The 19,331-nt window shown below is 39.7% G+C and overlaps 2 protein-coding genes across 2 annotated transcripts in view; one reads left to right on the top strand and one right to left on the bottom strand.

Annotated features, from left to right (window-relative positions):
* The window catches only part of plppr5b (phospholipid phosphatase related 5b), a 213,505-nt gene extending 209,156 nt beyond the window's left edge, over positions 1-4,349 (bottom strand). Inside the window, exon 1 of the mRNA XM_037079453.1 lies at positions 4,108-4,349. The gene's annotated coding sequence lies outside the window, so the exon portion shown is untranslated. The remainder of the gene's footprint in view (positions 1-4,107) is intronic.
* A 5,201-nt stretch (positions 4,350-9,550) lies between these two features.
* The window catches only part of LOC119008774 (2-lysophosphatidate phosphatase PLPPR4), a 79,553-nt gene continuing 69,772 nt past the window's right edge, over positions 9,551-19,331 (top strand). Inside the window, exon 1 of the mRNA XM_037079429.1 lies at positions 9,551-9,982. Coding sequence (XP_036935324.1) covers positions 9,911-9,982 — 72 coding nt within the window. The 5' untranslated portion in view covers positions 9,551-9,910. The remainder of the gene's footprint in view (positions 9,983-19,331) is intronic.

Here is a 19,331-nt window from a genome sequence, read left to right as displayed (position 1 = left end):
AATGATACCGTCTGTAAATTATTATAACATGACAAAAACAATTGTCTGCATATTCTTCAACAATTCTAGTGCTGATATCACTAGTTGACATAGTATATTTTTGGAAATCATTGGCTATGATGCACAGATGCACGTGATGCAAAACACTGTCTTGCTGACAGACTCGAGTGTGTTTATTAATTCATTAATTTTGATTAATTAAATTCAGTGCAAAATAATAGGGTCAAAAAGGATTTCATCTAAAGCAAATAGACTACTAGTCTTTATGTTTATTTCTAATTAATTAAGCAGAAGGCTACCAAGAGCCCCCACCCCCATTAGTCGATTTCTAGGCGAAATTTCACGACTTCGGTCGACCAAGGATTTCTTTGGTTGGTTACAGCCCTAGTCATAATGCTGTGCCTGATCGGTGTATATAGCATTATCAAAGTACGTACCCTTGAGTTTTTTGCACTGTACGACAAATCAAAAATGAGGCTGAGATATGACTTTGGGACAAGGCCTAATTCCTAAGATCAGTCAGATTCCAGAAACACTTGATCTGACACTTCCCAGGAGACAGAATCTGTGCTAGAGCTGCACGATATATCGTTTGCGCATCGCGATGTACGTTTGTGCAGTACTCACATCGCAGAGCCTGCGATGTAAGAGGCAAATGAACTCATCTAATTTTAAAAGAACCTGACACACACAGCAATCCACACTAACCACTTTAGTTCTAATTCAGTGTGCCGAAGCAGACCAAAGACTTGCTGCCAAAAAGAAAAGCAACGTCAGTTATCTGGAATTATTTTGCCTACAAGAAGGATGATGTTGATCAAACACGTGTTCTGTGCCACAACAAGAGGTAACACAACTAATTGTTTGACCATTTACGTCAGTACCTCACAGCAGAGTCCTGCACAGGTCTTATTTTGCAAACCTGCACCCGCCCGTACCCGCCATACTGAAAACTGGATCCGACCCATTTTCCGACCTGCTATAAACTGAAAATGAAAGTAAGCCAGTGTGGGGAATGGGAGTTATGAATGAGCTCATATGAAATATGAATGCTTATCATTTTGAAATGCAGGCATATTTTTTGTAGATGTGTCGCTAATAATGATTTTTTTTGAAAAACATTTTTTTTGACACCTTGAAAATGGCAATCCCAAAACCTGACCCAAGCTCTCCAGGCATCCGACCCAATCTGCACCCGTGTCAGACACAGTACATTATTTTTCACCCATTTCATCCGTTTTATCCATGGGTCATCCGCGGGTACCCGAACCAGGACACAGCTCAGTACGATGAATGCAAAGTCAGATCTGACTGTCGTCCAAAACCAAAAACAGATTTCAGTAGTTGAATAACCTGTTTATCACTCCTTGTTAGTTACTTAAGGTAATTATGAGGCTAGAATGTTCCATTTAAGATGGAGAGCTCAAAGGTTCAGAGTTTTATTTATTGTCAGTCGTTAGACTCTACCTGTCTGATATCTTTATAACTCCATAACACCCTTTCAGTTTACACAAACTTGTGGCTTGATGGCATCTAAGTGGATTTGGTCATGGTTGACTGGTATTGGCTTTTCAGCAAATAAGGTGGTAGCCATACAGTTGCATTTCTTTCCCAAGAAGTCTGGCAACGTACCTGTGAACATGCTCAGCAATGTGCTGTGTGCAGGTATGGTTTGTTTTTAGACAAAGTATGAGGAAACGCCTGTGGAGTCAGAGTACTCAAGTACTAAAGTACTGAACTTCTGTCTCGGGAAAAAATAAGCAACATGCACTTTGCAAGATATTCCAGTGACATTTCCGGTCAGAGCACTTATATTTTTAGTGTTTTAAGTGGAAGCTGACTCAAACCATTGTTTAAGATCAACAAAGTCTACATTATTAGAGGCTCTAAAGTAATTGCTTTGCTCTCATAGAGTCCATTCCCATTTTGTGTATTGCAGCCTCACTATATCCCAGCTACTAGGACCGCTACTCTGATGTGAATGTAAAACAACACGCCAGCAGCACTTTAGACGCAGCTGATGGACAGGCCTGCTGCTGGAGCTGGAAATGAAACCAAAATGAGACACACACTTACACAGGGAGAGAGAGTTGATCACCCACAGATGCCGTTTTTGCAGTACATCTGCCGACCTGGCTCTACTCGGTTTGACTCTGTGCAGCAGGGATTTGCATTGTATTTCCACCACAACCGGGCTACCTGCTAAAAGGTGTGTCTTAATCCAATGACATGCTTGTCTCAATCCCCACACCACTATCAAACAATCACCACTTAAAACATGGCTCCACTAATTTAGTTACAAACACGTTAGAATCCATATGTATTCTCAGGAAATATTGTGTTTTCACCAGCAGTAAGTAAAAATGACTGAAAGCAAACACAATGAAACAGTTCAAAACAGCAGATCTGAAAGTACAAACAGGATGACAGAACTAAAGAGATTCAGTTAGAAGCTACATAAGTACTGAGCACTGAATGCACAGATGTCTTTCTCTTGGGTTTCCTGCACAGACATGAGGTGAGTATTGATGTGGAACACACACTTGTTTTAGGGGGAAGTCTGGTGCTTGTTACAGACTGGCTCCATTCATGAGACATCACCGCAGCTCGCTTGGAGGTAGGGCAGGCTGGGCTAGGCCCTTCTCCAGACTAGGTCCATCACAGTTGGGCTCGGATCAACTCAGTGCAGTAAAACTGCTGATGGGAAGGTAAATCAGTGCAGATTTATTTGACCTGGCACGGCCAAAAGTGCTGGTGGGAAAACAGCACTAGAGGGCATTAAGGGACAGGGCACATTCCACCCCGCATTATATGTTTTGGAAAATGTATCAGAAAGGCCAAGTAGGAAGATATGACAGCATCTTTTTTTTCCTTTTCTAATTGCTTTGACAATTAACATGCATGTTATATAAAGAGAATGCATTTGTTGGGCTAAGTCCTGAAAAACTCTCTTCAATCAGGTTTTGCAGGGTAAAAATGCATTTGAAGCAGTTATTTTTCCTCAAAGTTTATGTTAAAGGCTGTTTTGTTTGACTGACTGCCATTGTGCAATAGTATAACCAAGGGCTAAAATGCTTTAAAACAGTTCTATTATTCATTTATATAGAGTACTGCTTTGTTTCCTTGACAGAAAATGGTGACTGAATAACAACAAAAACTTGTTTGTTTTTTTTTTAAATATCAGTATCAGTGATTGGCCAAATTGTTATTTTAAACATCGGTAGTGGTATAAGCCCACAATTTCCATGTCTGTGCATCTCTACTGTAGACTGAGTTACTGTAGACTGAGTAGCTGAGACATTGCAGCAATAACAAAAGTTACTTTTGAGAAGAAAGCTGGCTGTTGATTTGTATTCTTGAGACACAATAGTTGATGTTATTGTTGTTGTGCGGTCATTTCTGAGGATGCTAAAACTACGTAAGCTAGCGGTCCGCAAACTTTATCTCTCGAGGGGGGGTCGTACTCGCTGTCAAGGTGTGTTAGAACATGGATTAAATTTACACAGGAATATCCCTTTAACCAACAACCAATCAAAGAATCCATTGACTTTGAGAGGAGGGAACTGTAAATGCAAAAATGCTAACTGATATCTGAGTTTTAGGACTGCAGACTACACCACTATATCTGCTCACAAACCTTGTGAGAAACTGGAGCAACTGTCAGAATTCTTGCACAGAGATAAACTCAACATTTTGGACCTGGAAAAAACATTTTACTTAATAATTCACAATAATAATGTTTTTTAAGGAAAATAGATAATTGCACTTACTGCACATTTCTACAAGCTCTGAATAATAAATAGCATCATTAAAACTGAAAATTAAATTGTGTGTGAGCTTACGTGTGATTCAGGGGTTTTCTACCCGGAAGTAATCATAAACACAGTGAAGTTGTAGAAAAAAGTTCATGTCCTTGCTAAGAAAATTGTGACAGAAATGAAGGCAGAAATGAAATGTACAATTGTTCTAGTTTAGCTAATGCTTATTATTGTGATGATAACTGCCAATCTGACGTTGACAGGCTTTCTGTTACTGCTCACAGCGCGACACACTGCTGCACTTCCTGTTCGAGTGAGCTGAAGAACACCGGGGGGTAGAGACTCCTACCTTGGACAGTTCCAGGACTTTGTGCAGCCTCTCCGGAGACTCATCCGCGTCAACGACAGCAAATGACAGCAGTTTAGGGTTGACTGAAACAATGTCCGGTGCCTGCAGCTATCACATCACCCAGTCGCACCGGCTCGTTTAGTTTATTTTAATTACAGGATCCTTGTGCTGCATGCACGGGGTTCCGCTGCAAACACGCATGCGCTGCTCAGGTCCGTCTGTGGTAGGCAGAGGTGGATGTTGCCTTCAAGTCATATCGGAAATCGGAATGGAAAATTGTTGCAAATATACCTGAAATAAATTTAAATGTAACCATTTTAATACATGACAACACAGAGGTGAATCAGTGTTATTAGCCTTAACAAGCATAAAGATGGTGTTTAAGAGCAACAACAACACTTGATGACTTTCAAATTATTATTAAATATAGATTGAAGAAATTAAGGTCATTCTGTATAAAATCGAACATCTATAGAACTATTACATAGCCTATACATTTTTTTTTCAGTTTGTTTGTTCTTAGTCATTAGATTCAGTCATTGTTCTTAATATTTGGTCTTTGTCAATGTTATAATCATTGTCTGTATGTGTTTTAGTATTAGTTTATGTCTCTAGTGGCTGCAAGTTAAACTGATAAATTAAAAATAATCTGATAAATTAGTAGAATGTATTTAACATTGGGCTTCCTGGCACATTTTATTGACAGTTCCTTTCTGACATATAGTACATCTTTGAGTTGAAAAGAAATCCTTAGACACAGCTCTCAGACACATGCATCTGGCCTAATCTATAATATGCAACAGATTGTCTTTTGACTTCAGAGCAAAGACTGGACCTTAGAGTGATAGCATTATCCCTTTCTGTGTCTGTTCCAGCAGCAACAACAGTCTAATTCACACACACATAAACACACGGTGACTCACTGTGCATGGGGGTGTCCAATTACCAGGCCAGCACTGGGAGGAAGCCTTGGCAAGCAGCAAATGTGTCGAAGCTGAGATGTTAAAACTCACACTATACCACAGGCTGTGATGGCAGTTTGTTCTATCACAACAAGTCTCACACTGAAGTGTTGACAGCTAAAAATAATTAGAAGAGCACTGTGACCTCTGGCAATGCCAACCTTCTATGATATTCAAATCCGCAACCAATATGCTTAGACAAAAATAACTGATAACTGTTATCAAAAACAGTGCTTATGAAACCACTAAATGTTCATGACAAATTATTTTTTACATTGCACAGTTAGTATGATAAATGTGTTGACGTTTCTATGTCCACACCTTAGTTGAGGAAAATGCAGTGGTACAATTGTGGTGATGTTACAATAGTAGCTGTTCTCGTTGTCTCTGAGCGCTCCATAACCATTGCTCCATGTATGAAGTTTGACCAGCTAGGCTACATGTGTAGACTATCCCAGAGGAGTACTGATCCCTGTAATGTGGACTGCAACATGGAGTCATCATGTTTCAACAGTTGGCCAGTATGCTTTGCTACTATTGAACTTTTCTACTATCTCCCGGATTAGAGGATGTATGACATTTATTTTGCCAATGCCAAATGCCCAATCACAATGTTAACTAAGTGAAAATAATTTGTGATTGAGATCTGCTGCTGAAATTAATGGGTACCTCCTTGGCTCAAGTTTCATGAAAATCAGGTCAGTAGTTTTTTTCAGTAAGCCTGCTGACAAACAAACAAATAAAATAACAGAAAATAAAGACTACTTGACTGAGATAATTTGCATACTGACACGTGGCTTTTGAACTGCTAGCTTTATTTTGATATTGCATATTCAGATAAAGTACTTCATCCTACAAGGGGTTTTTAAGTTCCTTTAGTCTGCTGTAACATGCGTAGATAAGCATAATAGTTATTGAAAAGCCCTGTCAACTAACAAAAAGTCCCTGTTTATGAAATATTTAGACAATATCCTTCTACAGTCTTCAAACCAGTCAAAACTACCACACATACGCAACACTGAGCTAGCTAGATAATCATGGTTACCATGGTGGGGGTGTCATGGTCCAGCACTCGGTTTCACTGGCTATGCATTCGTTGAAACATAGCCTGGTTTGAAGTTAATTTCTAACTTAGGACGGAGTTTATACTGACATTGTAAGGGTTACACCAACTGAAATAGTTCCAACATTGGCATAAGTTACAATTTAAGGAGGAGCAAATTTTGTGTCTAAATTTGACATTAGACACTAACGTTACAGTGTTGGCAAGCAAATACTGTATATAAGATTAGATAACTTTCTACAGTGCAATACTAATTAATTAAACATTTTTTAATTAACAGTTTGCAGGTGTAGCCTCATTATGTGCTTGCTATTTTGTTAGATTTTCATCTGCCTATATCAGGGCAGTTGTAGCTCAGGGTTTCACCTATCAGTGGGACTTTTGTTGTCTTAAACTAGCTGTAAATTAAGGTTGGAGGCCATAGTTATCACCTGATCATTATGCTGGCTGATTAATGACAGAGAACAGAATGTTTATTTTGTTGTTGTTGTTGTTTTTTTGTTTTTTTTTTCCTAGCTTTTAGCTGGAACCAAACAGTGACACAGTTATAGTATCCCACTAACTAGTTTCAACAGGAGTCAGTGTGAACTATGAACTCAGAAGACTCGAATTGTGTGTCATCTTTTGATCTGTGCTTCCTGTGGTTTTCCCTATTCTTGCCCTGTAGTTTCTCCCCTTAATTAGCTAATTATGCTAATTACTCACATTTCCCAACATGCAACTGTTTTTTGGACTAAAACAGTAAAATAAGGTGAAAACTATAGAGGCTAAAAACATGAGGGACTAAAACAGTAAAAAAAAGGATAAAGGATACATAAAAGTGCAAAGGATAAATGAAGAAATCAATTAAAAGCCTGATTGCAAAGATGGGTCTTGAGCCTCTTTTCAAAAACTTCAACAGTCTCTGTATTCCTTGGGTTCTCTGGCAGGCTGTTCAACAGTCAGGAGCTATAATAACTGAGAGCCGTGCTTTTTTTAATTAACCTATGGTATGGTGACAAGGCCAGTGCCGGAGGACCTCAGGGTCAGTGGGGACTGATAGGGTAAAATCAGGTCAGATAAGTAAGAAGGCCCAATGACCTTAAAATCAATCCTGAAATGTATGGGGAGCCAATGTAGTGATTTTAAAACTGGTGTAATGTGCTCCCACCCTTTGGTCCTTGTCGGCACTCGTGCAGCTGAGTTTTGTAATAATTGTAGATTAGAAATGCTTTTTTGGGAAGGCCAGAGAGCAGGGCATTGCAGTAATCTAAAAAACAAATGATAAAAGCATGCATCAGCACCACCATGCTTGCCTGAGAGAGAAATGGGTGGAATCTGGCTATATTCTTTGTTATATTTTTGATGTGTGGAATAAAACTAAGCTCAGAGTCAAAAATTACACCCAGATTTGTTACAGATTGTGATGGTTTAAAATCCTTTAACTAAAGTTTCTCTTTCTGGCCTTCAGGACCAATGACTAAAACCTATGTTTTGTCCTGGTTGAGCTGTAGGAAATTTGCTGCCATCCATGTCTTGACATCTAAAATGCTGTTAAAAAGGGCATCAATAGGCCCTGTGTCATCAGGAGACACAGCAATGTACAGTTGCATATAATCAGAATAACCATGAAAGCTGATGCCATGCCTCCTGATGACGTCCCCAAGGGAAGCATGTAAAGATTAAAAAGAGATGGACCTAAAATTGGCCCTTGGGGAACCCCATACTTTATCTTGTGGGTTCCTGAGGAACATCTGTCCATATTTACAAAGAAGTGATATACTGTGAGGTAAGAGACGAACCAGTAAAGAACAGTACAGAACAGAACAGAACAGTTTTTTAATTTCCACATTTCTCCACGGAGATGTAGGTCTTGTTTTAAATGTTTTTTTTTTTGTTTTTTTTAATGAAAGTGGAGAGACTAAGTCCAATGTTAACTTTATTTTATGGTTAAAATGGTGGTGGCTGCTAAAAACAAAAGCATGGTACTCATCATTTGAGTACCATGCGTACCTTGAGTACCTTTGGCTATAATATGTCAACAAAATGAAACAGGAATTTTGAACCTGCCTTTATCCAATGTTTAGATTTATGTTCTGGAAATATATACAAATTAGAGCACATTTAATTAGATAATGCCTCATTAGCATATTTAAACGTACAATTTCAGAAAACTCATAATTCAAAAAATAATTGTCTTAATATAAGTAATCAACTGGGGAAGATTCATGGTGATATACATTAGTTAAAAAAGTGTCCCTATTCTTCCCCTGTAGTTTCTCCCCTTAATTAGCTGATTATGCTAATTGCTCAAATTTCCCAACATGCAACTCTTAGTAACCAAGTTGAATTTCATCCACTAAGCCTATTTAGATTGCATTTCAATCATAAAAGTTTATAGGAAACATCATTTCTGGGTCCAAGAAACTTGCAGTAGACTAAATCGCCATCAATAAACAGGATGCTGTCTGACTCCCTCACTCGTGGGAATGGAGGCCGTTTTCTGGGGGAAAGTTCCCTGAAATCTCAGTCTGAAGGGCTGACGGTCGCGGTGATTTATTTTCATCACAAACAACACTAGGTGAGTTAAAGTTTTTTGCCCGTGACAGACGCTGTTTTTCGGGCAGAAATGTGACGAATAGATGGTAGGACAGGCAGGAAGACAGACAGGAGGACGGTCGCTTCTCCACGTACAGCTGTGGTATTTGTTTTCCTCATATAAGTTGCCAATGACAGTTACAGTTACTACGTTACTTTTGTTTGGTCCTGTCATGTTGCTTTGTGGGACATTTCTCTGTATCTGTTTCTGTGAAAGTTGAGTGAAGGACCTGTGTAGTTATCAGACTATTCAGACTGACACGTTTGTCTGTTCACACCAGGTGGTTCACCAATAACACGGCCCTGATACTTCCAGAGCGAACTTTCTCTCCTTATCTGAAACGTTCACACAGAGGAGGGTGCGGAGAATTGGCGCAGGATCCCCACATGCAAATGGAAGTGTGAACAAGGCCACTGATTTACATACCATTACCTATACAGTCGAACTTTTCCTGATCTGAGGACCACCCACAATCCTTTGCTACGTAACTAAAGTGCAGTGACAAATTGTGACAGCAGATGGCGTAGTCCCATTTAGCTGGATTTAAATATATATATATATATATATATATATATATATATATATATATATATATATATATATATATATATATATATATATATATATATATATATAAAGCAATCTCACAAATAAAGGCGGCTGGTCTATAAATAAGATAACCTGTTGTAAAAGGGCCCTGGATCCGTGTGCTTATCAGAAGGATGTGATTATACAGGACCTGCATGTTTCTCAACATCACGCGCCAAAATATGCTGACATGATGTACCTGCGAAAAATATTATTGTCATAAATGTGTGAAAGTGAAAGAATCCTGGCAGTTATTCTGATCATCCATCGTCGGTGTCAGCAGTCAAACCTGTAGGCTGTCGTCTCCCCTCCTCCCCTGTGCGCCTGCGCTACCTCTCCTCCTCCTTCTCCCTTGATTACTGAGGCTCCGTTCTCTACCGGACCGCTCATCGGACGACATGCACAGAACCATGTCCGGGGCTTCTCACAAGCAGAGATAAAGGGCCGCGCAGGTGTGGACACCGGAAGCCTGGACCGGATAAGACCGCCTGTTGTCCCGCTACACATCTCGCCATGGAGAGCGTCTGATCACGACGGGACGCCTGCTGGAGAGCTCAGTCATTTTTTCGTCGTCACATCTTGGAATTGGGTTTAGGTATCTGGAGGCCGACCATGTCTGCGCGAGAGAAGGGGATCCCGACCAAAGACAGTGTCAGCCTGCTGCCCTGTTTCTATTTTGTGGAGGTGGGTCGATGCTGCATGCTCTTGTCTAACAATCCTCCAGCACAGTGAGGATGGAGTCTAGTCTACTCGTATCACCAAAGGTCCATTTCTGAGAAGATGGGCTGCCTATGACGACCAGCTGAATGTGACTGCTACTGTGTCAGTATGTAGGGCAAAAGAATAATGTCCTCGTTAGAACGCATTACAATGTTTTCCGCAGATAAAACGTGTATATTATAGTGCGTCGAGGTAAATTTCCTCCAACAGAAGACTGTATACGATTATTATTTCTCTGTACGTGCATGTAGACACCTGTACTCATCATGAAGAGAGGTGGCTGGGTTTACTCTATTATAAAGAAATGCATTGCTCCTCTTTGTTTCCATCCATTACACAGGTCCTAAAATGTGACAGCACAGTAAAGTAGTTGCAGACTGTTTATATTCACATGGACAGAGGTCTCTCTCTGAAACATGAGCACAGTGAGGTAAATGCACATGCACACTTTTTTTCTGTTTCATTCCAGATTTGGTTAACTTGTCCTTCAGATCCAGCAGGAGACCTTGCAGTCACAGATTCAAACACTAATGATTTGATGATTTATTTCAAATGTACAATGCAGTGAACCTGCTGAAAATAGCTACGGCATTAAAACTGATTTTTCACACAGTTTTAGTAGATTAACACAGGCAGGGCAGAAGGAAAACATGGTGAGGACCTTTCCCCAAACACAATGTCAGACTTATGTCTGAGTTGCCAGGAAAAAATGTTAACATTTATGAAGTGAAACCACAGATACATTCAAATGTGCATGTGTCATAGGCTACATACCACACTGACATGTCTACAATACACATTAACAGTATACATGCAGGGCCGTAGCCAGAGTTTAGAAATTAGTAAGATCCAGGTTTTTTTTTCTACTTTTTTTTTTTTTTTTAAATAGAGGCTGTTGTTTTATGGAGCAGTTCTCTGTTAATTCCTGTTAAGACTCCGTCGTCTTATACTCTGTTGTCTTATACTAAGTGGAGTTAGTTGTAATTAGTAGTCATCTCTGCTATACATTCAGTCTCTTCCTCACAGTTAACTATCCCACTGAGAGCTATCGGTTTAATATGCAGAGACAACGGAGTAGAGTAGCCAGAAACCTTGCCCAAGTATTAGTACTGTTAATTTACAAAAACAAATAGGCATGGTCAAGTAGAAATTAAAGTAGTGATCAAAATAAGTACTTCAAGTAGAGTACAAAAACATTAAAAAAAATTTCTGTCTTTTATTTGATGTGATTCAATCATAGATGGTCTTCTATGGGTAAAAGTAAAGAGGTGAACAGACGTCTGTATTTATTTGTGATGAAATGACAAATCACAATCACCTAATTACCTCAAATGCCACATAGTCGAATGTTGTTCCAATTATGTATCTCTCAAGTATGAACATAATATTACATTATTATTAAACTCTGTTAATTTAAAATGATGTTGTTTGCTTGTTATCTCCTATATTATGATCTGTAAAATTAATTTACAAATAGTGTTCATAATAGATTGTGTCTGTTATGCCAAAAAAATAAATATAAAGAGTGTCAAAATATTACAATGTCCTTAAACTTCGATGGATCCAGTACAGATGAGCCCACATCTAGTCTGTCCAATCACATGAAGACAGTAAGATTAGAGATGTGTCACATCAGTCTGTTGTCTTTCTGGAAATGTCTCATATCAGATGACTCATCCAACTTCATGTCTTCACTTTTACCTGAAGACCCTCTATGGTTGAAACATGACATCAATAGATTATATCTGTGTCATGTGCATAATTTGGTCTCTGCTCACACATGCTGTTCTGTGTCAGCTGCACTGGACTTCACTAGTAAAACCATCCTTCTGCAACAACTTCTGTCATTAAGCTGCTTTGAACAGTCATGTGGAGGAGTGGCTGTGGTAGAATATCAGAGTGCCAGCAAACCTGGAACCAGCTGACCAACTCCTATGTATTGTGCATGAATTATAAAATTTAGATGAAGGTAGAGCTGCCACACAGACACTTAAAGGACTGACCAGATGTTTCAGCCCGTGATTATACAGTTATATAGCACAGATTTTAAACATTTTGATATTTATGAATTAATTACTGAGGTTTGGACCTTGGTGACCTCATAGCTGGCTACTGCCATGGCTTCATGTTCATAATGTAATTTTCATGTTGGGAGGAAGAGGTGACAGTGGCAGAGTAGCAGGCAACAAGATATTTTCCTAACCAAAAACAAGTGTTTTTGTGCCTTAACTTACCATACCACTCACCATACTATGACCATAGCATTGTCTCAACATAAAATTGAAAATTGAATCTAGATGAAGTTTGAACTTGTCTGTGGTTTTCACAGAAATGTAATTGCCAATAACATTCATTTAGGCATCGGTTTTCAGACTTAAACTGTTACTTGATGCCATATATGAGTCAGTGACAGGGTAGTGCAACCATCTTTGTAGCAACAGTGTCTGGAGAGATTTGTGCATTGTATTTTTGTGAATATCATGTTGAAAGGCTCATTGTAAAATGATTGAAATGGACTAATGATTTCAAGCATTTATTACAGATTGCATGCAGCTTTTGGTGACTGTCACTCATTCCCCTGCTGTGCACGTTATGCATGCCCCAGTTCACGTCTGGCCTGTGGCTCTCCATACAAACCGGCATCATATATTATAGAGTAGCCTTGAATACTGGATGATGGATGCTGTTCTGATTACTCCATCATTCCCATGGTTTTCTCTGGTAGTAATGACTTGTACAGGGGGTTCCCCTGATTTTGTGTTGTTTTTTGAATTCTTCATTTACATTTCAATGCATGCTCACTACTATTTAAGTGAACAAGAAACGTCAACCTGGAGCTTTTCAAATTGCCAAAGCTGCTGCTCACTGAAGGCTTTCTTGCCCTTGCTTTGTACAAACAGCAGGAAACATTTAAACTAGGTCAGTGCTGAAAGTTAATTCTACTCAGTGAACTACAGCACTTGTGTGTATATTTAGGCCTGCTCAGGCTCATTCCCCTTAGTGTGTGCATGCATGCGTGCGTGTGTGTAGCCAGTTTTCAGTGAGCTCTGGTGGCGGCATGTTCAGCTCAATCCCATCCTGCTCTCCTGTCAGATGTGGCCACCATGTCCCACAATAGACGTGGAGAGGAGGTCATAGTGTGCCGATCATGATGTGTCCCTCTTCTCTGGAGTGAGTCCATCATATCAGTTCTCAATGCTGATAGCTTTAAATTCAGAAATAATCTTAATCTCACATCAGACATACACATAGTTTTGCTTTGGCATATAAACTAGCATCATTTGCTCTATATGCTACTACATCCATCACAGCAGAGGTGATTTCTCAAATTTAGCAGAGCTGACATTCTTTGTTTGTTTTTGAGAACCAAGTATATATATATACACACACACACACACGATAGATAAACACACATTTTTTGCAATGATCCCTTAAATGTGGTTATTAAACACTTGGTCAAACACAAGTTTACAAGGTTACTTGTATTTATCATTTAACAACATCAGGGTTGCAAAACTAAGATCAGGATCAGACTGATCTGAGAGTTTCAACATGGCTGCTGCATGGTTCAAGGGTGTGCAACATTGCATTTGTTTGGACTACAGTGATACTGTTAATAAATTATTTCATAATCATTTCATAATCTCTGCAAAGCTCAAGCCCACGACATAACTTAAGAAGCAAGCGAATTTATACCTGCAGCGGCGCAAGCTGGACCGGGATTTTGCCGGTGGTTCGGTCCCATTCTGTGCATCTAAACTGACTGTTGTGGATTAATGAGACTAAATGAGTCCGGACCAAGTCTGTTCCAGTCTGAGGAGATCTGGATACGTGTGGACAACATAGTGGATAAGAATCTGTGGATGTGCATGTGTAGCTAGCTGCTAGCCCATTGACGTCACATTTGCTTTGTGTGGAACAGGCAGGAATGAGCTGAGGAGCTCTGAGCCTGAGGCATTGCCTGCATTTAAATGTAAATAGTTACATCTAATTTTGTACATTTCAAAAACTTATGCACAAATTTAGCAAAAAAAAAACAATTTATATTTGCATTATAACTAATGCAATTGGTTCATTAAACATATTTGTGGTTTTCACTGTAAAAAAATCTTTTTTTTTTAACTCTATTCTGTGATTTTAGGTCCATAGTGTTAATATAGTATGTCAAAATTAAAAAAATAACTGTACAATCATGCATGTGAGGTTGTGCTGAAAACAATGACTCCAAACAAGGCAAGGTAAATAGTTTTTAAGATGAAATATAATTGTATAATCAAAAGTAGTCAAAAACAGCCAATTATATCCCTGGGGTCCCACCTTCAAACACAGCCTCATTTGGCCATCCATGAAAAAGCTACTTAACCTCCCACTTTTCTATAGGAATACATGCTTACTACGGGCAATGCACGAGTTACTGTAATAAAATAACTGGTTATGTTTGACTGAAATTCCATATCTGGCACTGAGGGGCAGCTGCAGATATGATCTGTGTTTTCCCTGTAACAAGCCTGCTGCTCTACTTTAGTTTGGACTGAGTGGGGAAGCGCAGAGTGGCTCCACTGTGAAGCCTCTGGCTGCTTTTCCTCCAAAGTGGAACAAATGGATGCGTGATGAGGGTTGAACAACTGTTACCTAAAACTGGGAGAAACAAAAGATTAAATCACATGTAGAATTATAGGGAGGGACATGGCCATTAGCCCAGAAAAAGGATAAAGAGTACAGTTTACCTGCAGAGAAAGCTAACAAAGGCATTGTCTATGAGACCTCCCTACATCCACTATTCATTCTAGGATCTTGTGGGCCTTCCTCACCTAAGAAGTCCTTATTCACTGAGCTCTTGGTGGTAGTATAACATCTTTTCTGATAGAAAACATGGTCTGCATCAGATTTGGTCATTTTGATAGTGATGCAACTTGTCAGAGCTGCATTTCAGATTAGATGTTGAACCTTGATACACCATGTGTTGTTCAAAACATTTCAGTAGGATTTGGATAACTTTGATCCAAAAAAAACAGGATTATCCTGATTCCAACAGGAGGTTGGATTTCAAGGTGGATTTCAGGAAGAAAATGTAGTAAAAATTTAAAATTGGTCAAATAATACATCTTTATCACTTAGTGTATATACTTACTTCTATTTTGCACTTGGCTTGTTTAACTGTTACAGTGATAAAGTAAATAAAGTAGACATAGGCTACCAATTAAGCCTTTCTGTAAAGTAAAAATAAGATAAAAAGTATCTTGTCCCCATGAAACAATCCCTCCAAACAGATTTTAATAACAAACAAAAATAATATATGCAATTTTTCTGTCATTCATCACTGTATACTAATTACAAAGAAACAATCATCAGAGATGAACCTGTCAAAAATAATTTCTAACAATTGCATCCCTTACTACACATCCAGTCAGTCAGAGAGGGACATTGCGCATGGTAGCGATGTTGTGCTGGATAATACACGCAAGTATTATGTTGCATGCTCCCTGTGGTTACACTCGCAAGTAGTTAAGGCATGCAAAGTGTCTCTTCAGAACTCCATTTAAATGCTCAATTGCACATCTTGTTTTGCAATGAGCAGTGTTGAAGCGTGCCTGGACAGGTGTGGTTGCTGCAAGAAGGAAGTCATCAGCCATGTCAGGAGTGGATAGGCACTGTCTCCTAAGATTATGCCATCCGATCGGTTGGTTTAGAGCACTGGTAATCTGGATCAGGGTGATCCAATCCAATGTTGCTTTGAAAAACCGGCATGAAAGTAAAACAGATTTCAATGTGGGCTACAGCTATGTAAAGAACAACAGGTAGAGGAGCCAACATGGGGTCACTGTAAGTGTTTTTTTTTTTTTTTATTTTGAGACAAAACACAAAAATAACAAACATCCACTTCCATTCATAATTTATTTTATGCCCCTCATCTGAGCCACAAGAAATACAAAATGAATACATTGCAGAGCTTTTGAAAACATCTTGAACTAAGAAAAAGGCTAAATGTCCAATAGTTACAAAAGAATGTTCAGGGTTCTTCATCTGAGGAGGAGAGACCAGCATTTTCAAGACCTGTTTTTAGGAGGTGGATCTAAAGTTTCACTTTGGTTTGCTGCAGTTTAGTCAGCTCGATTTGTTCCTTTGACAGGAGTGCTTCTGCTCCTTCAGTTTCTTGTTTGAGAAGTGATTCATAGGCATCATTATTATTTGGCAAAGGACACTTCAAGCCTCTTTTCTGAGCTCCTGTGATTGCCGGCTCTGCCATCGAGGATCCAGGTTGTTCTTCAGAAATAGTGCTGAGATCCAGAATGAATGTTTCCTCTGCATTAGGAGGAACTGGCTCCCTTTTCTCCACAGTCATGGGCTCACCATCCCCTACAACTCCTTGAATCCCATGCAGAGCTTTAGAGTTCTCACCTCCAATAATGTCCAGAACCACATCCGTGTATTCACCTTTCTTAAAGGGTTTGTTGCCCATTTGGGTGTTTTTTGCTTCAGCAAGGTCCTTTGTTGCTCTGGCCCTCAGATTCTTCCATCTGAGTTTCACTTGCTCCAAGGTCATCTTCTGGCCAGACTCCATTGCATTAACATTCTGGGTGATTTCAACCCTAATGTCTTCTTCCTTTTGTTAGTCACCATTCCACTCCCAACAGAGCTTCCTACTATTGAGACATAATAGCACTTAACACCCCACAGCAGTGCATGGGTCTCTGCAACAGTGAAATTAGGTCCTTTTGAGTCCATGGTTCCACCTCATCTGTTGTAGTGAACATAGTATTTATAGGCCTTGGGCATGATTGATTTAATTGAACACAAGCCAAAGCACATCAGCTAATGAGTGGGTGGGTATTTGACAGCTATCTTATATTCAGCCTTTCTCAGAGAGAGGCATTGACATGGCAGGTATTGTCCTTCACTACCACCATTTTGGTGGAAGAGGATACCGTCAAAGGGTATATGTTGAGTGTGCAAAACCACTGGAGCAATGCACCACTGAAGAACTGTATGCTCGATTTTGCTTTGGGAATGCTGATATTAGGTTCACTGCAGACCTTGTCAGGCCAAAGCTTCAAGAACCAAAGAACCCAAAGGAGTCACAGTCTGTCTGTGGAAGAACAGGTCCTCATTGGTCTGCGCTTCTATGCATCTGGGACTTTCTACCAAGTTGTTGGTGACAGTATAGGAGTGAACAAATCAACTGTGAGTGATGTCCTGAAAGCTGTGTCAATTGCACTGGCTAGCCTGGTCAATCAGTTTGTTTCATTTCCAAAGGATTGCCCAGACCAAGCACAAGTTTTTTTGTTTTGTTTTTCTTTAGGGGAACATGCCCAATACTATTGGGGTTATTGACTGCACTCATGCATATCCAAGCACCTCAGCATCAACATCCAACTTGTGGCCGACGCTGACCTATTTGGGTCCTTAATATTTTTGCCTGAAACTTAACAAAAATCTAACAAGTTAATAAGAGTATTTCAAAGCAGATAAACAACCAGTTTTAGTCTAAGACTATTAACCTTTTGGAGTTTAGTGAGGCATCAAGTGAGTGATCTCTCTCTTCTTAGTGTGGAGATTAGTTCTGTATGTGTCTGACATGGCTCTCCAGGGCCCTCATTAATCAACAGATATAGATAGATAGCATGCACAGATGTTTGCATAATAGGTGCTTACAATCATTTCAGGTGTTTGAAATATAACAGGCTGAACTTGCATTTGGGCCTTGCATTTGTAGCGCTGGTGGTGTGCTCGAGGGCACTGGGTTGAAGTGCTTGAATGCTGAGAGAAAAACGCTGCATGTTGGTTGTGATTGACAGCCGCTAACACTATGGTCACAGAGGGCTGACCACACAGCTTTTGGCAAACTTACAACATTTAGCAACACTCTCTAGCAACATTTAGTGTACAGACAATCAGCTCTGGTAAAGCCTCCGGTCTGATAAATCTCAGGATAGGCACACACAACCAAAACAAGCTTCTCCTCCATTTTTTGGATTAGCATGGCAACAGGTGATAAGTTCAGACCGATGTAATAAATCGGTTGCCTGCAGAAAAGCAGTGTTGTAGCCACCAGCACCTTTCCTTTCAAGCTGCAACAAAAAAACAGCTGAGCTCTGAAAAAGGACGGTGGGAGCAGCGCTATTTCTCTAGGCGGCTGCATGCTGCAGCAGACGCTCTCTCTGCCCATTAGAAACAACACTGGCATTCAAAAATGCGTGGAAACAGGCCCTTCCTGGGGTTTTAGTAAGCAATGTGCTCAAACGGAGTGTGTATTTAGAGAGCTTGCTGATCTGGTGGTAGAGAGCACAGAGTGGCATCAGAGTAGGAATTAAGAACTTTTCCTCCACAATGTTGATAATAACAGCCCTGAATCAAATCAAAGATGCAGCTCAGCTTTTGCAATGCTTCTTATTTTCAGCTTCAATCCCAAACTTTCAGTCTCCTAGTATTATCAGGCTTCAAAAACCAATATCAGATGTCCCCAGGGCTGGCATACAAACTGAGGAAGGAAAAGCGGAAGGATATTGCCACAGATCTTGTCAGTATGAAAGAGGCTGATAGTGAGAGAGAACAGTACAATATGTGACACAGATATAGTCTTTGTATGTGACAGAAACTAAGGGAATGAAGGCAAGACAAAGAAAATGAGACACAGAGCTGGCAGGCAGCAAGTGTTAGCAGATGTAGGGCAATGGAGCATCTCTGCTGAGCTGAAATCTCCCAGAGGAGCCGAGGCTTTTCAGAGAAGGAGAGAGTAAGGAATACTAAGACATTTTGCTCTCTGTTTTATCACTCTGCTCTTCCTACTTTCTCACCATACTGTTTGCTCTATGAGCCTTCTGTAGGTTTACTAATCACTGTCACTCAAGTCAACCAGATACTTTATCAGGAAGTCAACCAGTCAGTGAAATAGTCAGCCAATAAGGACACGAGTCGGTCAGAAACTCAATATTTGCAGCAAAGAAGGCAGAAATATATCATCTGTGCCTGACACAGAGCACTGAGCTGATACATGTTCTCCCTCTGAATGCTGTCCATCACCTACTCATGTTCATCATTTATTGCACATTGAATTGTTTATGTGAAAAAGTCCAATCAAATATTGGGTTTGTTTGCAAGTAAGATGCTATCAAACTGTTTTCACTGTCTATTTACAGTGATTAATTGATTGCAGCTTCACCTGCATGGTAAGAAATAGATATACAGTTAATTACTTTATTCTTGTAGATTCACAACACTGCTCTGCTATACTTTCTTTTCAAATAGGCATAAAACTTTTACAAGGATAGGCTTTATTTTTATGTCTACTCCCCTTATCTCTTTGGTTCAAAAC

The sequence above is a fragment of the Acanthopagrus latus genome, chromosome 19, assembly GCF_904848185.1.
Source record: "Acanthopagrus latus isolate v.2019 chromosome 19, fAcaLat1.1, whole genome shotgun sequence".
Taxonomy (NCBI): domain Eukaryota; kingdom Metazoa; phylum Chordata; class Actinopteri; order Spariformes; family Sparidae; genus Acanthopagrus; species Acanthopagrus latus.
Note: the sequence above shows the minus strand (reverse complement) of the source record. Positions and strands in the feature narration are given on the sequence as shown.